Below are 22785 nucleotides of genomic sequence, written 5' to 3'. Positions count from 1 at the left end.
AGTTACATTTGATTTTGTCTGTTAATTAAATGTCTATTTTTTTGTCTTGAACTTTAGTGTCCAATTCTGGGGATCTGTTGGAATTCTAGGGCCACTCCAAATGTATGGCACTGTTATGTTGAATGGGATCATGTCCACCGAGCTATTGATTCACTGCCAAATTGTTCATTCGTATTTGGTTTTGGTGAATAGTTTGTTTGCGTGCTATCTGAGGAAGACTAGGAATACAGTGAAATCCATTGAACCTAGAGAAGATATTTCAATGCTAGGTGAAGTTTATTAATGAATCTGAGCATGGTTCTTTGAAATTAAATGCATCAGCTGAGAATCATTTGGGGGAAGACTGAGGCCAGTGATTCTATGAAAACTCTTTCCCCCTGATTTACTCCCACTGACTGAGTGGAGATTCTTGTATTGTGACTCAAAACATGATTCAAACCCCTGATTCAGATACTGTTTCGAATCTTGACGTTAGCCAATATTTCTACTGACTGTGTCTGTCTGTCTGCCCTTCCTCCCCTTGCATCCACTCCTGTCTCTCTGTCTCTCTGTCTGTCTGTCTGTCTGTCTGTCTGTCTGTCTGTCTGTCTGTCTGTCTGTCTGTCTGTCTGTCTGTCTGTCACTTACTTCAGTCCTCTGTTTTGCAGCCTTGGGGTACCAAATTTTCAGTTCCTACGACATCCACCAATCAAAGTCTGATTTTGGAGAACCTAACAGCAGTTTCAAGAGCGCCATGTGTTTTCTCTTTCCCATCCCTCCTTTCTTTCCCCTTCTGCCCTTTACCCCTTTCTTCTTATCTCCCTTACCTCTTATCCTCTCTGCCCCCATCTCTCTCTTCTAATATCCCTTCCTTCTTTCTCTCTCTTCTGCATTCTGCACTCCATCTGTACCCTGGTGTGTAGGATCAACAGACAAATGTGCATAATTTTAAATTACTAAAAACATGTGCATACTACCCCTTTCTCTCTCTTTGGATTATCTCTCTCTGTCATGATTATCTCTCTCTGTCATGATTATCTCTCTCTGTCATGATTATCTCTCTCTGTCATGATTATCTCTCTCTGTCATGACTCATGATGTATGTCTTGATGTTTCCTTATTTCAAGTGTTCAATGTGAACATTGTAATTGCAACGGCACCTATTTATATCCCCCATAACCTTATTTACATCGCTTTTATTTATTTTCAACATTGCTGCGTTCATCTGTTATTCTGGTTGTACAATGAGGCCGTGAGTTGCCACATTGACTGGAAGAGGAACCAGACAATACTCTATTTCTCTCTCTCTATCTGTCTTCTCCCTCTGTCTCTTCATGATTATAGTTTTTTTCTACAAGTCTTCAAGGCATGCAAGTGACCCGTGAGCTCTGTCTCTATGCATCCATGCATCTTTCCCTCTACGTGCCATTATATCAAATAGATCTGACAGCTAGCTAGTAGATTCAGCACAGGTACAGTTAACAGAAGCACTCTGTGCAAGTTGTCTGACTAATAGCTGGTTCTATCAATTGGCTCAGCCAGCGCCATGTATCTAAAGGGCCCTCATCTGCAGTGGAGAACTCACCCCAGAGGCACAGAAATCTCATTGAAGTTTCTCATTATAGTTACTCACTCAAGTTTCTGGTGAAGTTTCTCGTTTTCAAGTCAGTAGCTTTGAGCTTCGCTGCAACGGTAGTTCAGCTGTAATTTCCATCTTCACATTGGTTTTATTTAAGCTCATTTTAGTTCCTCAGGAAAAAATCCAATGGTATTTTGTGCAGCCCAGAGCGCCAGTATTTGTATTGTAGATCTTGTTTTAAATAGGGAAGAGGAAACTTTATAGTCTGGGCATCTACAGTGATGATTCTACAATACCAAATGATGTCCTTGTAAAATATGCAATGGGTTGTTGCACACTGGCTAAAACATGAGAAACGCACAATAGGTTTCATGTGCAGGGTGAAATGTAGCGTGAGAAAGCAGTATCTCAACATGGGATCTGTGTATTTCAACTGCTATCATTAGCTAATATTTTCAAAACTACCAATGTAGTTTCGACTAAACGTGAAATATCCCTTTGTAAAACCTCTGTAAAAGCAGTGAAGTTCATACTACCCTTTCTGTTACCCCACTTTCTCTCTCTCTCTCTCTCTCTCGCTCTCTCTCGTTCTCTCTCTTTCTGTATCTTTCTTACCCCCTCTGTCGCCCCCTTTTCTGTCCCTGCCGCTCCGGCCCCCCCTCCTCATCCCCCTCTCTACAATCCTCCCCCCGTCTTCCCCATCTCCTCCTCTCCCAGTGCGTCGCGTGCCCCCTCGTTTCTCCATCCTGCCCTCCAACCATGAGATCATGCCCAGCGGCAGCATCAACATCACCTGTGTGGCGGTGGGTTCACCCATGCCCTATGTCAAATGGATGCTGGGTAGTGAGGACCTGACACCTGAGGACGAGATGCCGGTGGGGCGGAACGTTCTGGAGCTCAACGGAATCAGGGAGTCGGCCAACTACACCTGTGTGGCCATGAGCAGTCTGGGGGTTATAGAGGCCACTGCACAGGTGTCAGTTAAGAGTAAGGGACAACCTTTCTCTTTCTAATTGTGCTCTCTGTCTCTCCCTCTCCCCGACTTTGAATAGCACCGTATTAGAGAGTAAGGACCATCTATGATCTTGCAGGTGCCCATCAAGAGTAAGGGCCACTTTTCTCACCCTGTCTGCCTTAAGACATTAAGGACAGTTGAACAAATATCTCCTTCTCCCTTCATAGCTCTTCCCAAGCCTCCCGGTACCCCCATCGTCACGGAGACGACTGCCACCAGCGTCACCATCACCTGGGACTCCGGTAACCCCGACCCGGTGTCCTATTACATCATCCAGTACCGGGCCAAGGCACCAGACAGCAAGTACGAGACGGTGGACAGTATCACCACCACCAGGTACAGCATTGGAGGGCTCTACCCCAACACGGAGTATGAGATCAGGGTGTCAGCCGTCAACAGCATCGGCCAGGGGCCCTCGTCCACCCGGGTGGAGGCCAGGACAGGGGAGCAGGCCCCGGCTAGCCCCCCCAGGAACGTCCAGGCCAGGATCATCTCCAAGAACACTGTCATGGTCCGCTGGGAGGAACCAGAGGAGCCCAATGGACAGGTCAGTGTTGATTTTTGTTTTGTCAGTTGTTTTGTTAAAGGTACAAAAACATTTTTAACTCAATATGAAATAACTTCTGGGTAACAATTAAGTACCTTACTGTGATTGATTTCAATTCAAAGGAGAAAAAAAATTGCTTCTTAACAAAGCAATTTTTCAAGCGAGATTGTCATCTGTCTAGGTGTGGGGAGGACAAAACTTAAAACTAGCTGTTATTGGCAGAAACGTTTGGAACCCTCTTTCTTATTGGTCTAATAACTAATGTAACGCCTGGTTATGTCACCAGGCAGGCCAAAACATAATCATTTTAACAAGTTCAATATTATTCCAACCTCATAGTGTGGAAATATATATATAAAACACAGGAAAACATTTTTTGACTGCACTGGTTCTTTAATAATTTACTGATGTACTACTTTGTGTATTTATAATGTATTATGTTATTCATCTGTAAATGTATGAATGTATTCATTAGAATGTTATCAGAAGAGAATAAATGGCCAAGACAGGGATAATAAACAGTGATCAACATCTCTGACAGAGACAACACTGACGCGCAATAATAACTGAGTTAGTTAGATAAACATCCAATTTTCCTCTGTTGTCCCTGGGCAGTCTAAACATAATACGCTGCATAATGGTTGCCTGGCGACTCACCCTGAATTGAAATCCGCTGCTCTATCGACCATCGTAGAGAAGAACCATCAGTTTGGCCGGAGCAATGTGGATGGGTAGCCAGGCAGTCCTAATGGAGTCATCATAAACAACAGTAATCACAACAAGGCGTGGAGATGGGGCATTGCATCATAAAACACATGACAGTTTTAACCATGGACTATAGTGATGACTCTTCAGGTAAAGAAAGGGTCAAAGGTAATTCTGTTATTTAATGATAACGGTAATGATAGTTCAACCTCGAAGCAAATGCAATTTTTATCTCGCTCAACGGCATATAGGTCCGGTCCAGTATAATTTGTTCTGGGCATTGATGACACAATATATAATAGTTTCCAAGCTCAAACAAGTTTATGGGACCAGACAATGAAAGGCTAATTATAGAAAACAGCAGAAAGGAGTTTCTCTCCGTCTTACTGTCTCTCTCTGTGGATCCCCCCTGCCTCTGTTCCTCTGTTGTCTTACTGTCTCTCTCTGTGGCTCCCCCCTGCCTCTGTTCCTCCATCGTCTTACTGTCTCTCTCTGTGGCTCCCCCCTGCCTCTGTTCCTCTGTCGTCTTACTGTCTCTCTCTGTGGCTCCCCCCTGCCTCTGTTCCTCCATCGTCTTACTGTCTCTCTCTGTGGCTCCCCCCTGCCTCTGTTCCTCCATCGTCTTACTGTCTCTCTCTGTGGCTCCCCCCTGCCTCTGTTCCTCCGTCGTCTTACTGTCTCTCTCTGTGGCTCCCCCTGCCTCTGTTCCTCCATCGTCTAACCGTCTCTCTCTGTGGCTCCCCCCTGCCTCTGTTCCACCGTCGTCTTACTGTCTCTCTCTGTGGCTCCCCCCTGCCTCTGTTCCACCGTCGTCTTACTGTCTCTCTCTGTGGCTCCCCCCTGCCTCTGTTCCTCCATCGTCTTACTGTCTCTCTCTGTGGCTCCCCCCTGCCTCTGTTCCTCCATCGTCTAACTGTCTCTCTCTGTGGCTCCCCCTGCCTCTGTTCCTCCATCGTCTAACTGTCTCTCTCTGTGGCTCCCCCCTGCCTCTGTTCCTCCATCGTCTAACTGTCTCTCTCTGTGGCTCCCCCCCCTGCCTCTGTTCCTCCATCGACTAACTGTCTCTCTCTGTGGCTCCCCCCTGCCTCTGTTCCTCCGTCGTCTTACTGTCTCTCTCTGTGGCTCCCCCTGCCTCTGTTCCTCCATCGTCTAACTGTCTCTCTCTGTGGCTCCCCCCTGCCTCTGTTCCTCCATCGTCTAACTGTCTCTCTCTCTGTGGCTCCCCCCTGCCTCTGTTCCTCCATCGTCTAACTGTCTCTCTCTGTGGCTCCCCCTGCCTCTGTTCCTCCATCGTCTAACTGTCTCTCTCTGTGGCTCCCCCCTGCCTCTGTTCGTCCGTCGCTCCCTCCAGGTGAAAGGTTACCGGGTGTACTACACCATGGACCCATCTCAGCCCATGAGTCTGTGGCAGATCCATAATGTTCAGGACAGCACCATCACCTCCATCCAGAGCCTGGTACCTTCTGAAACATACACTGTCAGAGTCCTGGCCTTTACATCTGTGGGAGACGGACCCTTCTCTGACCCTGTCCATGTCAAAGTGCTGCCCGGAGGTCAGTGTGTGTCTGTGTGTGTGTCTGTGTGTGTGTCTGTGTGTGTGTCTGTGTGTGTCTGTGTGTGTGTCTGTGTCTGTGGGTTAGTGTGTCTGTGAGTTAGTGTGTCTGTGGGTTAGTGTGTTTGTGGGTTACTGTGTCTGTGTGTGGGTTAATGTGTCTGTGTGTGGGTTACTGTGTCTGTGTGTGGGTTAGTGTGTCTGTGTGTGGGTTAGTGTGTCTGTGTGTGGGTTAGTGTGTCTGTGTGTGGGTTAGTGTGTCTGTGTGTGGGTTAGTGTGTCTGTGGGTTTGTTCCCTTTTCTGACCCGGTTCATGTCAAAGTGCTTCAGTACTGTTTAAGGTCAGTGACACACATCTTTTGTAGAACTACAGGGCTGGAATGGGATTTGTCTGTTTAAATAAAGGATGAATAGAAGAGTCTAGAAGCTACTAACTGACTGGATGCTGGAGAGGTGAGTTGTAACTCTTGTCCTTCTCCTGTCCTATCCCCTGTAGTTCCAGGGCAGCCAGGAAAGTTCAAGGTGGGCAAGGTGACGGAGACCAGTATAGAGCTGACCTGGGAACCGTCCTACATCAAGGAGGGCATCGTCAACTACGAACTGCTCTACAAACCTGTCAAGTTCGGCAGCCTGGTCAGACTTTTTCTTCCATACTAAGTAGATTTCATTAAGGTGATAAAGTCCATTTATAAGATAATCCAGTTCGTTCTTTCTTTCTTTCTTTCTTTCTTTCTTTCTTTCTTTCTTTCTTTCTTTCTTTCTTTCTTTCTTTCTTTCTTTCTTTCTTTCTTTCTTTCTTTCTTTCTTTTATTCATGTTCTCTCCCCCCTTCTCCGTCTCTAACAGGAGAAGTTGACGTTTGGGCCCAGGGCGTCGTACACAGTGGAGGGTCTGAGGGCTGACACAGAGTACTCCTTCTCCCTGGCTGCCATTTCTAACAAAGGCATCGGAGCCTTTACCAACGAGCTGGTCCAGAGGACAGCACAAGCCAGTACGTTTCCCTCTGTCACACCTGCAAACACACAGTGTAACGTTACAGTGTGATGTACTTGTATCCCTCACAGCTCACTGATCCCCAGGAGTTGTCTACACACTCATCCATCTTGTCCACTCATCTATTCATTTATCTTGTTCACTCATCCATCCATCCCTGCATCTGTCTTCTATGTATTCAGAGTGTACCTGATGTTTAGCACACCAACAATTTATTTTAACTTTCACAGTTTTCTCACACAGTGAAAAGTCACGGATATACAGATCGGATAAGGCTGCTGTTTCATTTTGTTCAGTCCTTCACAGTTTCCTTTACTTCAAAGTGGGTCAAAGTACCCTTTTTCTCCAGTTCAAGAAGCTCACCGTCACAGGTCAAATGTCAAAGGTCATCAGGATTAAATTATTTTCGAGGCTTTATTGGAGGTATGTGCTGGTCAGTCGGAGTCTGAGACCAAATCAAACGAATAGGCCTGTATCCAACGGAGACAGGTGTAAAGGTACAGTATTACTTTTTAATATTTGTTACCTGGAAAAAATGGACACCATATAATGTACACTGGACGTACATCTAACTGCCAAAATAAAGGAAACACTTGAGTAAATGAGGGATCCAAAGTATATTGAAAGCAGGTGCTTCCACACAGGTGTGGTTCCTGAGTTAATTAATCAATTGACATCCCATCATTTTAGGCTCATGTAGAAATGCTGGGTAAGCCATTATTATGGACATTATTTTGGCTACCATAGCTATGCCCCCATAGGATGACTATGCCCCCATCCACAGGGCACAAGTGGTCACTGAATGGTTTGATGAGCATGAAAACGATGTAAACCATATGCTAGGGCCGTCTCAGTCACCAGATCTAAACCCAATTGGACACTTATGGGAGATTCTGAACGGCGCTTGAGACAGCATTTTCCACCACCATCAACAAAATATTAAATGATGGAATTTCTCGTGGAAGAATGGTGTCGCATCCTTCTAATAGAGTTCCAGACAATAGTAGAATCTATGCCATGGTGCAGTGAAGCTGTTCTGGATCGTGGAGGCCCAACGCCCTTTTGAGATGCTTTAGGCTGGTGTTTCCTTTATTTGGCAGTTACCTGTATATTCACCAACAGAAACTTTCTGCAACTTTTAACATGTTATTTGGCCAGCTGGATACCCCATGTTATGCTTGACCTACACATGGAGGTTAGACGCCTGGGTGGCAGGCGAGGGAGTGACTGAATGTGGCAGATAACAATTTCATTTCATGGAGCAGAATGCATTTCACAGTTAGCTTAGCACGGTTTGTGTGCAATCACTAGGCTTGGGTGCACATCGTGATTGTTCCCTCAGGCCACTGGTACTAGGACTGTGCAGCTGAAGTGTCAGACTGTCAGATTCACAAATCCATGAATGATGAACATATTCATGCACATATCTTTTCCTCTGAACCTTTGTTTGGTTGACATTTTGTTTGAATGGTGGTTGTTGCATGGTAAGAAGGTCTTATGTAATGGCTACGGGTGGGAAGGACAGGCACGCATCTCAGACAGTGCCTGGTTGTGTCTCTTATCCTTGCTGTTCTTCTGTTCCTCTGTCCACTGCCTTGTCTCTCTTCTATCTCGTAGTTCCTCTCTGAAATTGCATGAGATCAACGTTAATGAAATAATTTTGTTTTGGTTTTAGTTTCAGCTGCCTCAAATCCTGCTCTCCACATTTTTATATGACATTTGAAATATCCAATCCACAAAACCCAATTTTAAGAAATTTGATTGGGCAGTTTAAACGTGTACTGCAGTTGGCTAAATCAGGGTTACACAGAGTGATTCTTGGTAGTCTTAAACAAATCTAAATTGAAGCAAAAGTATACACCTCTTAAACAAAAGAAGACACCTGCACCATGTCAGATATAAAGTTGTAATGTATTATATTTTGAGTTTGCGTCCCAATATTACACTTCAAATACATCACAGAAGACTGACATATAACTAAACTGTTTGACATAGTAACACCAGATTTTCATATTTTAAAAACATCATCTTTATTAATTATGAAATTATGAAAACATGAATAACATTCACTTTTGGTCGTTGACTGCAGGAAAGGGCTACGAAGCATTACTAAAATATATAAAGAGTTTGGCAAAGTTCCAACACAATTATTACATTCCACTGAGAATGTCAAGGAAGGAAACCGTAGTAGCAAGATGGAGGATAGATGGCAAAGCTCTACATAGTATCTACAGCAGGGATGGGCAACTTTGATGGAGTGAGGGCCACAAAAAATCTCAACCCATCATAGGGGGCCGCAGTAGTTTGCGGGTCTGCATATGCACTTCCATACCCACACACATGTTGTCAGAGTAGGCCCTACCCTATTGGGGGCCCTTAGCAAAATAATGTTTTAGCAACCCCCATCTTGACAGTGGAGAGAAAAAATATATGTTTCAGAGTACATTTCCTGCAATAGTGTAGACAGGAATGTTTGCAGTTTTTAATATATCTGAGTGAGTGACTAACAAAATCAATGGGGGCCCCCTGGTCGATAAATCACCATGAATACGACAAGTTTACTGGCTGTTCGACTAACTTACTTGTCTAAAACATGTTTTCTGACATGGCCAATTGAGTGACTCTCAGTGAGTGACATGACAAGAAAAAAACTGCTGATGCACAACCAGATGTCACCTGGTGTATTCTACTATTCTAAGTCTCCACAGCAAGTTGTTGTGTTGTCGCCCCCCAACGTGTTTCTACCGTTTTTTATGTTTTTGGAAATGTATCTGCGGACAGTTGCCCATCCCTGATCTACAGTATAGTGGCAGTTACCCATCCCTGATCTACAGTATAGTGACAGTTACCCATCCCTGATCTACAGTATAGTGGCAGTTACCCATCCCTGATCTACAGTATAGTGACAGTTACCCATCCCTGATCTACAGTATAGTGGCAGTTACCCATCCCTGATCTACAGTATAGTGGCAGTTACCCATCCCTGATCTACAGTATAGTGGCAGTTACCCATCCCTGATCTACAGTATAGTGGCAGTTACCCATCCCTGATCTACAGTATAGTGGCAGTTGCACATCCCTGATCTACAGTATAGTGACAGTTGCCCATCCCTGATCTACAGTATAGTGGCAGTTACCCATCCCTGATCTACAGTATAGTGGCAGTTACCCATCCCTGATCTACAGTATAGTGGCAGTTACCCATCCCTGATCTACAGTATAGTGGCAGTTACCCATCCCTGATCTACAGTATAGTGGCAGTTACCCATCCCTGATCTACAGTATAGTGGCAGTTACCCATCCCTGATCTACAGTATAGTGACAGTTACCCATCCCTGATCTACAGTATAGTGGCAGTTACCCATCCCTGATCTACAGTATAGTGGCAGTTGCCCATCCCTGATCTACAGTATAGTGGCAGTTACCCATCCCTGATCTACAGTATAGTGGCAGTTACCCATCCCTGATCTACAGTATAGTGGCAGTTACCCATCCCTGATCTACAGTATAGTGGCAGTTACCCATCCCTGATCTACAGTATAGTGACAGTTACCCATCCCTGATCTACAGTATAGTGACAGTTACCCATCCCTGATCTACAGTATAGTGGCATCCCTGATCTGCAGTATAGTGGCAGTTACCCATCCCTGATCTACAGTATAGTGGCAGTTACCCATCCCTGATCTACAGTATAGTGGCAGTTGCCCATCCCTGATCTACAGTATAGCTCTGTTCTTATCCAGCCAAGCAAAACTAAGCAGAGCTGTGTCTAGACAACATCTTAAAGGCCCTCTTCCCAGTCGTAAATCACTGTGCCGCCATTGGTCAGAGCAGACAGGTGAAAGCCAATCATCTGGTATCAGTTACACATCCTCCTGGGCAGTAATTAAGTTGTCCTTTATCTCATTACCTAGCTAACATGATTAATTCCTTTCTTCCTCCATAAAGCTTTGTCTTCTCTGTTGAAGCCCTTGTCTTCTGTGTTGAAGCCCTTGTCTTCTGTATTGAACTGCTATGTTGAAGCCCTTGTCTTCTGTGTCGAAGCATTTGTCTTCTGTGTCGAAGCCCTTGTCTTCTGTGTCGAAGCCCTTGTCTTCTGTGTCGAAGCCCTTGTCTTCTGTGTCAAAGCTTTTGTCTTCTGTGTTCAGCTGAGTCATGTTTGTTTGTATTTAGAGGCCTTCTCTTTTAATTTAGTTTTCCTTTTTTTATTTGTATTTCCTTTTTCTTCTATCCTTTTGTTTTGGCTTTGGTTTCTCACCCTCTTTCCGCCACTGTCTCTTTGCTCTCCTTTTCTATTTCTTCACTGCGTTCGAAACTCCCCTGGCCTTGCCCACTTCCTTATCCTGACCCTCATCCAATCAGAGCCCTCGGCTGCTCCCCTGGGCGTGTCCTGTGACAGCCCCAGCTCCACCTCCCTGAGGGTAAGTTGGACACCGCCGCCCACTGAGACCCAAAATGGCACACTGACTGCTTATGTGCTGAGCTACCAGCAAGTGGTGTCTGGGGCCGAGGTCAAAGGTCAGGGTCCAGAGGTGAAGGTGCCTCCCATCCCCCCAGAGCAGGGGCAGGCAGTGTTGGAGGGGCTGGAAAAGTGGTCCTGGTATCGCGTTAGCCTGGCAGCCTTCACTTCCATGGGGTCCGGACCAGAGAGTCCAGCCCTGCTCTGCCGCACAGACCACGACGGTGAGTGAGTGTGTGTTTGTGTCAGAGAGATATCAAACAAGCTTGAGACGAGAATGTTTGAAGCAGGGTAGATGGATTGCTGAAGTTGTAGATTAGCTGATCGATGCGTTGATTGAGAAATTCGACGTGTGTGTTCCTTAGTGCCGGGTGCAGCCCCTCGGCAGGTGGCGGTCCGGCCCTTCAACTCCACTGCCCTTAGGGTCACCTGGCGATCTGTGTTGCCAAGGCAACGCCAAGGTCAGATCCGTGGTTACCAGGTGCACTATGCTCCTGTGGAGAGTGGCTCAACACGCAGCCTTCCCCGAATCAAAGACCTGCTATTGGACGACAGCCAGGTGAGGTCATCACCTTCTTATTTTTCTTATTTACATTTTCCGTAAAAAATATTTCATTTGAATATCTTCTCAACAGTCACGTACATATGTACTTTCAAAGATAACATATATATTTGACAGCTATCACATCTCTGCATGTCATTGTTCAGTTAAAGTGAAGCAAATCATTTATCTCACTGGGTCTTTGCAGTACACATCACCTCCCACCAATGTTCCCTCTAAGCTGTGTGCATGTGCAGCACGCAGCGCCCCCAGCACTGCCGGAGCAGAAGAAATATCAGCACGTGCAGAAAAGCATGACATTAAACTTCACTCAACTTTCTAGAGTTTTTCCCATTTAGTTAACACTATAGGCTTCTATTGCATTGACAGGCATGACTCAGGCCGGTGCACCATAACCAATCAGAGCGGCAGTAGGCCTATATGCAAATAGACCATTGCCATATATTGAATTGAACCATTTCATTTGAACTGGACTGTTTTACAACATGAGGGGTCGTGATTATTATGCTCTTGTTTTGAGATCAAAGTGAGAGCTGCATGTAGCCATGTGTCCACATTTGTTCATATTATTTACTAGTTAGCGAGTTATTAGCCCAGTTATAGCTAATTTATAGTCAGAAATGTGGAAGTGATTGCTTCCTATAAGAGCACAAAACATGAACATTTCTAGACATCTTTGAAAAGCTTTTTTCCTGTCTTAAAGGGACAGTATTGTATTTTGAGACAGACTTGAATAAGCTAAGAAGCCAATACTGTAGGCAGAGGGTAGCATCATTTCATAGATTCTCTGTAATAATGATATAGGGAATAATAATGCATTTTGTTTTGTAAAGTGGTTTCTTGGCCACTGTTAAAACACTCAATAATAGCAGGTACAGCATCAGTGTTCATAGTAAACGCGCGCCGGAAGTTGCACAGAATCTTCACAACATTTGCGCTCAGCAGCCCTGAAATTTGCTCAGTGGCAAAAACAATTGAGGGAGCATTGCCTCCCACTACACTCCTATTTCCTCCTCCTTCATCTAATCTCTTCTCTCGACTCATTCACTCTCCTCCCTCTCTCTCTCCCCTCCGGGTCTAACCGTGGGATCAGTTTGTGGAGGATGACACTACTGAATATGTGAGTATGGATCAGTCAGTATTAAACTGAACCTACAGTGGTAGTGTTTATGCTGTACATTGCATAAGTAAGCTATGAACTCCTCATTAGGAGATGCCTCTTATCTGAGAGACAGTCAGTTTGTACCGTCTCTATGTAAAGTAATAGGACAGAGTGAGTTCATACTATGTGATGGTTTAGTAGAGATAGGGGGAGAAATGGAGGACCAGGGAGGAAGGGAGAGGGAAGAGGAGAGAGAGGCTTAGCTGAAAAAGCATCTTGTGTGTGTGTGACCCTGTAGGAGATGATGGTGGGGGGTCTGAAGCCTGAGATGTGGTACTCTGTGTCTGTGGCAGCTTACACCACTAAAGGGGATGGAACACACAGTAAAGTCAGAGTGGTGCAGACACCGGGGATTGGTAAGCATTGCACACATAATATCACTAACAAATGCACACACAATACACACACAATATACACACAATAGCATATTAGACATACAATATATGAATGTTTCAAAGGCAAATGCCGAACTGACATGTCTGTGCCCCTCCCTCCTCTTGCCTGCAGTGCCTGGTGCCCCCTCCCTTTCGGTGCGCCCAGGGTCTGAACCCTCCATGGTGGTGAGATGGGGGCCCCCTACTGGGGGGTCAGACTCAGGTCCAGGGGCCAAAGGGTCTGAAGTTCAGATCCAGGGTTTTCGGTTACAATTTGGGCTGAAGAATGCAACCCTGGACACTACAGTGGAGTTTTCGGCCAGGGAGCGAATGTACACACTCACAGACGTAATTCCAGGGTTGACTTATGTCGTTACCCTTTCCGCCAAAAGCCGGTCAGGGTACGGAGACGAGGCACGGGAGGAACTTGAGATGCCTGAGTACCCACCTAGGAGCTACCCTCAAATCTCAGAATACATTAACGCCACCTGCTGTTCGCTCCAGTTCTCCTGGCTGCCCCCTGTGCCAAGCGAACGAAACGGTGTGATCACCGAATACACAATAGCTTATCGGGAAGCAGGGGGTCTTAACCCTCTGGGCATTGACCCTCTGGGCATTGACCCTCTGGGCATTGACCCTCTGGGACCCCCTCGCCAGATCACGCTCCCAGCCATTGAGTCCAGCTACACCATTCTGGGCCTGAACCACAACACCGGGTACGAGGTGCAGATGTGTGCCCACACCAGCGTAGGTCCCGGCCCGTTCAGTCCCCCGCTGCTGTATCGCACACTGGCCTTCGAGACAGGTAGGGCTAGCCTGGGGCCTGGAACAGGGCTCCAGAGAAACGCCCCTATTCACTCTAAACACTGGTCTAGAGTCAGATTTTTAAATTTTAATCTGAACCTTGAATATCACAGTCCAAAATGCAAAGCTGACTCTGGGCCAGTTATAAGGGTAAACTTTCACCCACAGAGGGGTTGAAAACGAGTCCACTGGAAAAAACTGCAAATCCTAGTCTCTTCCACACACCCACCACCTCCTCCCTCACCTACTCCACACCTACTCCTCACCTCCAAGAAAAACTGACTGAATGCCACATGATTGAATGTATGGAGAACACGCTCTCACACCCACAGGTAAAAGTCAGTAGAAAAGCCAGACTGGTTGTGAACAGTGAGGTAAGTGTTGAGTCCGGGCTCCTTGGCTGACTGAACGAGGCTTTCGTTTAATACACATGGTTTGTTTCTAAAGGTAAGCTTTTACCTCCTTTTGGATTGACCTAACCTGTTCCAACCTTTGTTGACATGCTGTTAACGTGTTTTGTAGCCCTCACACTCCCCAGTAGGCACTTCACCACGAACCAAACACATTCTTCAGTTCTGTTGCTCTCCCTCCACTCTTCACTCTAATCAATCAATCCACCCTCTTCACCACCTCCTACTCTTCCTCCAAATCTTCATCTCCGTTCCCACTATCACCATGTGTAAAGACCTGCACCTACCCTCCTTCACCGACTAACAGATCTACAGGGTGGAAGCAGAGGAGTGGAGAGGTTGAATGGCACACTACGGTCTAAAGATGACCTTGCTTTGACTGTCTAACATCCCCTCATCCACTTCACAGTTAAATATTCTGTGTGTTCTGTTCCGGAAATGTACCGGAGCGAATTAGGCTAGAACTAGATAAAGTGGGATTACACAGATTATGTCATCATAAAGAGGAGGATGAACAGGCACAACGGAGCCAACTGTTCCTATCTCTTCAATTCTATTCACTCTTCTTTGCTACTCAGTGCCCATATACGTACTTCCTGAATAATCTTGAGATGTATGACATCACTGTATAATGCTTCTTAATCTTATGTTAGGAATTAGGATCCTTTGTTAAAGAACCTACTAGAATAGGTTGATAGCTTCTCCACAAAGGGTTAAGGACAGACAAGACATGTGAATGGGGTGGTCTATACTGCCACTGACCAGGTGTCTGTTTTCCCGTCGTCCAATCAGATGTCCCGAGGAATTTCTCAGTGAACCTGGCGACCAAGACGAGTGTTCTCCTGACCTGGGAGTTCCCTGAGAGCCCCTACCCCTACCACTTCACTGTGAGTGTGTGTGCTTGTGTAAACAACTGTGTGTGTACATATGTATACGTTTTAATGTCAAGTTCACATGTAAAGTGAAATGCCTTTCTTTGCAAGCTCTAAACCCAACAATGCAATAACCAATGTAGTATTAAAACTATCAGGCGAAATAAAAAAAACATACAAGATAAAAAAACGAGAAGTAAGTAATTTATGGTTAAGTTTCAATATCATATATAGAATGTGCAGGGATACTGGAGTGATGGAGGTAGATATGTATAGGGGTAAGGGGACAGGGATACTAGAGTGATGGAGGTAGATATGTATAGGTGACAGGGATACTGGAGATATGATATGTATAGGGGTAAGGTGACAGGGATACTGGAGTGATGGAGGTAGATATGTATAGGGGTAAGGTGACAGGGATACTGGAGTGATGGAGGTAGGTATGATAGGTGACAGGGATACTGGAGTGATGGAGGTAGATATGTATAGGGGTAAGGAGACAGGGATACTGGAGTGATGGAGGTAGATATGTATAGGGGTAAGGTGACAGGGATACTGGAGTGATGGAGGTAGGTATGTAGGGGGGTAAGGTGACAGGGATACTGGAGTGATGGAGGTAGATATGTATAGGGGTAAGGAGAGGGATACTGGAGTGATGGAGGTAGATATGTATAGGGGTAAGGGACAGGGATACTGGAGTGATGGAGGTAGATATGTATAGGGGTAAGGAGACAGGGATACTGGAGTGATGGAGGTAGATGTGTATAGGGGTAAGGTGACAGGGATACTGGAGTGATGGAGGTAGATATGTATAGGGGTAATGAGACAGGGATACTGGAGTGATGGAGGTAGATATGTATAGGGGTAAGGAGACAAGGATACTGGAGGTTACTGGAGTGATAGAGGTAGATATGTATAGGGGTAAGGAGACAGGGATACTGGAGTGATGGAGGTAGACATGTATAAGGGTAAGGAGACAGGGATACTGGAGTGATGGAGGTAGATATGTATAGGGGTAAGGAGACAGGGATACTGGAGTGATGGAGGTAGATATGTATAGGGGTAAGGTGACAGGGATACTGGAGTGATGGAGGTAGATATGTATAGGTGACAGGGATACTAGAGTGATGGAGGTAGATATGTATAGGGGTAAGGAGACAGGGATACTGGAGTGATGGAGGTAGATATGTACAGGGGTAAGGTGACAGGGATACAGGAGTGATGGAGGTAGATATGTATAGGGGAAGGAGACAGGGATACTGGAGTGATGGAGGTAGATATGTATAGGGGTAAGGAGACAGGGATACTGGAGTGATGGAGGTAGATATGTATAGGGGTAAGGAGACAAGGATACTGGAGGATACTGGAGTGATGGAGGTAGATATGTATAGGGGTAAGGAGACAGGGATACTGGAGTGATGGAGGTAGATATGTATAGGGGAAGGAGACAGGGATACTGGAGTGATGGAGGTAGATATGTATAAGGGTAAGGAGACAGGGATACTGGAGTGATGGAGGTAGATATGTATAGGGGTAAGGAGACAAGGATACTGGAGGATACTGGAGTGATAGAGATAGATATGTATAGGGGTAAGGTGACAGGGATACTGGAGTGATGGAGGTAGATTTGTATAGGGGTAAGGTGACAGGGATACTGGAGTGATGGAGGTAGATATGTATAGGGGACAGGGATACTGGAGTGATGGAGGTAGATATGTATAGGGGACAGGGATACTGGAGTGATAGAGGTAGATATGTATAGGGGTAAGGAGACAGGGATACTGGAGTGATAGAGGTAGATATGTATAGGGGTAAGGTGACAGGGATACTGGAGTGATAGAGGTAGATATGTATAGGGGTAAGGAGACAGGGATACTGGAGTGATGGAGGTAGATATGTATAGGGGTAAGGTGACAGGGATACTGGAGTGATAGAGGTAGATATGTATAGGGGTAAGGAGATAGGGATACTGGAGTGATAGAGGTAGATATGTGTAGGGGTAAGGAGACAGGGATACTGGAGTGATGGAGGTAGATATGTATAGGGGTAAGGAGATAGGGATACTGGAGTGATAGAGGTAGATATGTGTAGGGGTAAGGTGACTTGGCATCAGGATATATCATAAACAGAGTAGCAGCAGCGTATGTGTGTGTGTGTGTAGATTCAGTATAAATGTATGTACAAATTAAGTGTGTGTTGGAGTGCCAGTGTGCGTGAGTGTGTAGAGTCCTGTGAGTGTAGAGACTAAAATACAAGGGTCAACTCAGATTGTCTGTGTAGCCATTTTGTTAGCTATTTATCAGTCTTATGGCTTCGGGGATGTTCAGGAGCCTGTTGCTGTCAGACTTGATGTGGTACCTGTTTGCTGTGCGGAAGCAGTGACAACAGTCTATGGCTTGAAGGGCTAGCGTCTTTAACGATTTTCCAGACCTTCCTTTCACACCGCCCTCTGTAGCGCCATGCGATCGAGGACGGTGCTGTTGCCAAACCAAGCAGTAATGCAGCCAGTCAAGATGCTTTCAATGGTGCAGCTGTAGAACTTTGGGGATCTGGGGGCCCATGCCAAACCTTTTCAACCTCCTGAGGGGGAAGAGGCGCTGTCCTGCCTTCTTCACGACTGTGTGTGTGGACCATTTTAAGACCTTAGTGGTGTGGATACCAAGGAATTTGAAGCTCTTGACAAGCTCGGAGATCAGCGAGATCACCCAGTCCTCTGGGTCAGTGGAGGCACTCATGCACGGCAAGGTGTTGTTATTGTCGAAGCGTGCATAAAATGCATTGAGTTCATCTGGTGGATAGGCATTGTTGGATAGATCACGGCTGGGTCTTCCTTTGTAATCCGTAATGGACTGTAGCCACTGCCACTTGGTGGGCATCGGAGCCTGTGTACGTAATATGATTCCACCTTATTCTTATATTGTCCTTTTGCACGTTTGATGACTCTGCGACGGTCATGGCGGGACCTCTTGTACTTGTTCCTGTGCTCAGCTGTAGCCTCAGGGTTTGTCTGCGAAAGCCCTGTGTCCAGTAGCCCTGTCCTTTATCTTAGCACCAACCTCAGTGTTAATCCAGGGCTTTTGATTGGGGAAGCAGCAAACCTTTAATGTGGGGACAATGTCACCGATGCATTTCCTAATGTATCCGGTGACGGAGGTGGTTAGTTCGTTGGATAGCCATTGGGTGTATCTTGTCCGAAAGCCATGTTTCGGGAAAAGCAGAGAATATTCCAGTCAAGAGAGACCTGTTGGTATCAAATCCGCGATCGGAGGTCATCCATTTTATTATCAAGTAGACTGTACATTAGCCAGTAGAATGGAGAGAAGAAGTGGTCGGTTTTCCCTTCGCCTTAATGTTGCCAGGCCTCCCCTCTCTTTCCTCTGTAATGCCGGATTTTCCTCTTGCATATCCCGAAAATTGGGTCAGAATTACAGAAAGAGCCCAGGGCAGATGAGTCAAAGTTGAAGTAGAAGCTGGAATTGGGGTAAGTAACTACCGATCTGATGTTCAAGAGTTCTTGTCGGTTGTAAGAAATAGAGGATACATTTTGTGAAAATAAGTCAAAATAAACGGCTAAAGAATCACAAAATAGCAAAGTTGAGTTGGAGCTCGCAAAATAGCGACCATTAAGGACGGCGCTATCTTATTATGTGTGTGTATATGTGTGACCTTAGCCGCCAGAAATACCCTCCCCTACACTATTCCTCCCAGGATGTGTGTGTATATGTGTGACCTTCGCCGTCAGAAATACCCTCCCCTACACTATTCCTCCCAGGATGTGTGTATATGTGTGACCTTCGCCGTCAGAAATACCCTCCCCTACACTATTCCTCCCAGGATGTGTGTGTATATGTGTGACCTTCGCCTCAGAAATACCCTCCCCTACACTATTCCTCCCAGGATGTGTGTGTATATGTGTGACCTTCGCCGTCAGAAATACCCTCCCCTACACTATTCCTCCCAGGATGTGTGTGTATATGTGTGACCTTGGACCCTCCCCTACACTATTCCTCCCAGGATGTGTGTGTATATGTGTGACCTTCGCCGTCAGAAATACCCTCCCCTACACTATTCCTCCCAGGATGTGTGTGTATATGTGTGACCTTGATTCCTCCCTTGAGCCGTCAGAAATATCACACTATTCCTCCCAGGATGTGTGTGTATATGTGTGACCTTCGCCGTCAGAAATACCCTCCCCTACACTATTCCTCCCAGGATGTGTGTGTATATGTGTGACCTTCGCCGTCAGAAATACCCTCCCCTACACTATTCCTCCCAGGATGTGTGTGTATATGTGTGACCACGCCGTCAGAAATACCCTCCCCTACACTATTCCTCCCAGGATGTGTGTGTATATGTGTGACCTTCGCCGTCAGAAATACCCTCCCCTACACTATTCCTCCCAGGATGTGTGTGTATATGTGTGACCTTCGCCGTCAGAAATACCCTCCCCTACACTATTCCTCCCAGGATGTGTGTGTATATGTGTGACCTTCGCCGTCAGAAATACCCTCCCCTACACTATTCCTCCCAGGATGTGTGTGTATATGTGTGACCTTCGCCGTCAGAAATACCCTCCCCTACACTATTCCTCCCAGGATGTGTGTGTATATGTGTGACCACAGAAATACCCTCCCCTACACTATTCCTCCCAGGATGTGTGTATATGTGTGACCTTCGCCGTCAGAAATACCCTCCCCTACACTATTCCTCCCAGGATGTGTGTGTATATGTGTGACCTTAGCCGTCAGAAATACCCTCCCCTACACTATTCCTCCCAGGATGTGTGTGTATATGTGTGACCTTCGCCGTCAGAAATACCCTCCCCTACACTATTCCTCCCAGGATGTGTGTGTATATGTGTGACCTTCGCCGTCAGAAATACCCTCCCCTACACTATTCCTCCCAGGATGTGTGTGTACATGTGTGACCTTCGCCGTCAGAAATACCCTCCCCTACCCTTTTCCTCTCAGGTGGAGTATAACCGCCAGAAGATGGAGGTGGATGCCAAGCTGAGGAAAGCAGTGATCCCCAACTTGCAGCCAGATACCGACTATGACTTCAAGATCACCTCCTCTGAGGGCAACATGGGCGGGCTGAGGCACCGCATCCACGCCAAGACCTCTCCACCAATTGCCATCCGCCGTCCAGAGATTGACCACACCCGTGACACGGAGACCACCATCACCATAATCCTGCCCTCGCTGGAGAATCGCATCCCTGTCAAGTAAGGGCTAGCCACAGGGTTGCTTTTTAGTGATTTTGGTGGGCATACGGTTGCCTTCCAACAATATGAATTGTTTGGAAAATTCCAGAAAATTATGTCATGGCTTTAGAAGCTTCTGAAATCATCTGAGTCAATTGGAGGTTTACCTGTGGATGTATTTCAAGGCCTACCTTCAAACTCAGTCCCTCTTTGCTTGTCATAATGGGAAAATCAAAAGAAATCAGCCAAACATTGGAGACTTTGTGAATATGCTGAAGGAAACAGGTACAAAACTATCTATATCCACAGTAAAACGATATATCGATATATCGACATCGATATAACCTGAAAGGCCGCTCAGCAAGGAAGAAGCCACTGCTCCAAAACCGCCATAAAAAAAGACAGACTATGGTTTGCAACTGCACATGGGGACAAAGATGGTACTTTTTGGAGAAATGTCCTCTGGTCTGATGAAACATAAATAGAACTGTTTGGCCATAATGACCATCATGTTTTGAGGAAAAAGGGGAAGGCTTGCAAACCAAAGAACACCATCCCAACTGTGAAGAGGGTCTTCAAAATGGACAATGACCACAAGCATACTTCCAAAGTTGTGGCAAAATGGCTTAAGGACAACAAAGTCAAGGTATTGGAGTGGCCATCACAATCCCCTGACCTCAATCACATAGAAAATATGTGGGCAGAACTGAAAAAGCGTATGCAAGCAAGGAGGCCTACAAACCTGACTCAGATACACCAGCTCTGTCAGGAGGAATGGGCCAAAATTCACCCAACTTATTGTGGACGGTTAGCCGAAACATTTGACCCAAGTTACACTATTTAAAGGCAATGCTACCAAATACTAATTGAGTGTATGTAAACTTCTGATCCACTGGGAATGTGACGAAAGAAATAAAAGCTGAAATAAATCATTCTCTCTACTATTATTCTGACATTTCACATTCTTAAAATAAAGTGGAGATCCTAACTGACCTAAGACAGAGATTTTTGTTCAAGTTAAATGTCAGGAATTGTGAAAAACTGTGTTTTTTTTGCTAAGGTGTATGTAAACTTCCGACTTCAACTCTGCTAGTAAACTGCCACAGAAAAGTTGTAATGAAATTCCCTGACAATCTGGTTGTTCCTCTGTCCTGTAGGAACCTGTATGTGGTGGTAGTTCCTCTGAGGAGGGCGAGGGGGGTCATTAGACATCTCAAGAGCCCAGACGAGATGGACTTGGAGGAGGTGAGAGCTATGGCAACCTATCTGGGAACACATGAACTGGCTCGTCTGTCCGTTCTCCTCACTCTCTGAGAACCTTTGCTCTCTCAGATTTTATCATGTGGTTTCTTACTGTTTACATTTAAAAAATGCATCATTAACATCACCTCTATCTCTCTCCCTCTCGCTCCTTCTCTCTCCCTCCCTCTCCCTCCCTCTCCCTCCCTCCCCCTCTCTCCATCTCTCTCTCTCCTTCCCTCTTTCTCTCTCTCCTTCCCTCTTTCTCTCTCTCCACCTTTCCCTCCCTCTCTCGCCCTCCCTCTCTCTTTCTCTCTCCATCTCGCTCTCTCTCTCTCTATCCATCTCTCTCCCTCACTCTCTATCTCTCTCATTCCCTCTCTCCATCTCTCTGTCTCCCTCTCTCTCCCTCTATCTGACTCACTACCTCCTCCCTTGCTCTCTCTCTCCCTATCACCCCATATCTCTCTCACACTCTCTATCTATCCCTCTCTCTCTCCATCACTCTCTCTGTCTCTCTCTATCCCACTTTCTCCATCTGTCTCCCTCTCACCATCTGTCTCCCTCTCTCGCCATCTCTCTCTCTCCCTCCCCCTCTCTCCATATTTTCCCTCCCTCCCTCCCTCCCTCCCTCCCTCCCTCCCTCCCTCCCTCCCTCCCTCCCTCCCTCCCTCCCTCCCTCCCTCCCTCCCTCCCTCCCTCCCTCCCTCCCTCCCTCCCTCTCATTCTCTCCCTCCCTCTCATTCTCTCTCTCATTCTCTCTCTCCCCCTCTCTCATTCTCTCTCTCCCTCATTCCCCCCACTCTCATTCTCTCTCTCCCTCATTCCCCCCTCTCTCTCGTTCTCTCTCTCTCATTCCCTCTCTCTCTCTCTCCATCTCTTTCTCCCTCTCTTTCCCTCTATCTGACTCCCTCCCTCTCCTCCCTCTCTCTCCCTATCACCACTTTCTCCCTCTCTCCGTCTCTCTCCATCTTTTTCCCTCTCTCTCCCTCCCTCTCTCCATCTCTCTCCCTCACGCTATCTCTCTCCTTCCCTCTCTCCATTCCTCTGTCTCCCCCTCTCTCCATCTATATGACTCCCTCCCTCTCCTCCCTCTCTCTGTCTCACTCCCTCCTTCTCCTCCCTCTCTTCTCTCGCTCTCTCTCCCCCCATATCTCACTCTCTATCTATCCCTCCCTCTCTCCATCTCTCTGTCTCCCTCTCTCTGCATCTCTCTGTCTCCCTCTCTCTCCATCTCTCTGTCTCCCAGTTGTTGAAGGACAGCAGTCAGAGACAGAGGGAATCTAGACAGCAGAAACAGATAGACTTGCGCAGAGCCTACATCTCAGCCC

General features: G+C 46.3%; 1 protein-coding gene across 5 annotated transcripts in view; it reads left to right on the top strand.

Annotated features, from left to right (window-relative positions):
• LOC135510748 (receptor-type tyrosine-protein phosphatase S-like) overlaps positions 1 to 22785 on the top strand; it is a 139433-nt gene that overhangs the window by 80355 nt on the left and 36293 nt on the right. For 3 of the 5 annotated variants that reach the window (XM_064931942.1, XM_064931925.1, XM_064931951.1), the window contains 10 exons: positions 903 to 917; positions 2276 to 2545; positions 2741 to 3120; positions 5177 to 5378; positions 5874 to 6010; positions 6223 to 6367; positions 14933 to 15027; positions 19983 to 20236; positions 21373 to 21460; positions 22704 to 22785. The exon at positions 22704 to 22785 is cut by the window's right edge and continues 137 nt beyond it. In XM_064931942.1, the coding sequence (XP_064788014.1) occupies positions 903 to 917; positions 2276 to 2545; positions 2741 to 3120; positions 5177 to 5378; positions 5874 to 6010; positions 6223 to 6367; positions 14933 to 15027; positions 19983 to 20236; positions 21373 to 21460; positions 22704 to 22785 (1668 nt within the window). Of the gene's footprint in view, positions 1 to 902; positions 918 to 2275; positions 2546 to 2740; positions 3121 to 5176; positions 5379 to 5873; positions 6011 to 6222; positions 6368 to 10731; positions 11053 to 11193; positions 11388 to 12483; positions 12511 to 12790; positions 12909 to 13059; positions 13732 to 14932; positions 15028 to 19982; positions 20237 to 21372; positions 21461 to 22703 lie in introns of all 5 variants that reach the window. The other 2 variants (XM_064931956.1, XM_064931934.1) reach the window with 2 other exon arrangements.

This window comes from Oncorhynchus masou, chromosome 3 (genome assembly GCF_036934945.1).
Source record: "Oncorhynchus masou masou isolate Uvic2021 chromosome 3, UVic_Omas_1.1, whole genome shotgun sequence".
NCBI classification, from domain to species: Eukaryota; Metazoa; Chordata; class Actinopteri; order Salmoniformes; family Salmonidae; genus Oncorhynchus; species Oncorhynchus masou.
Note: the sequence above shows the minus strand (reverse complement) of the source record. Positions and strands in the feature narration are given on the sequence as shown.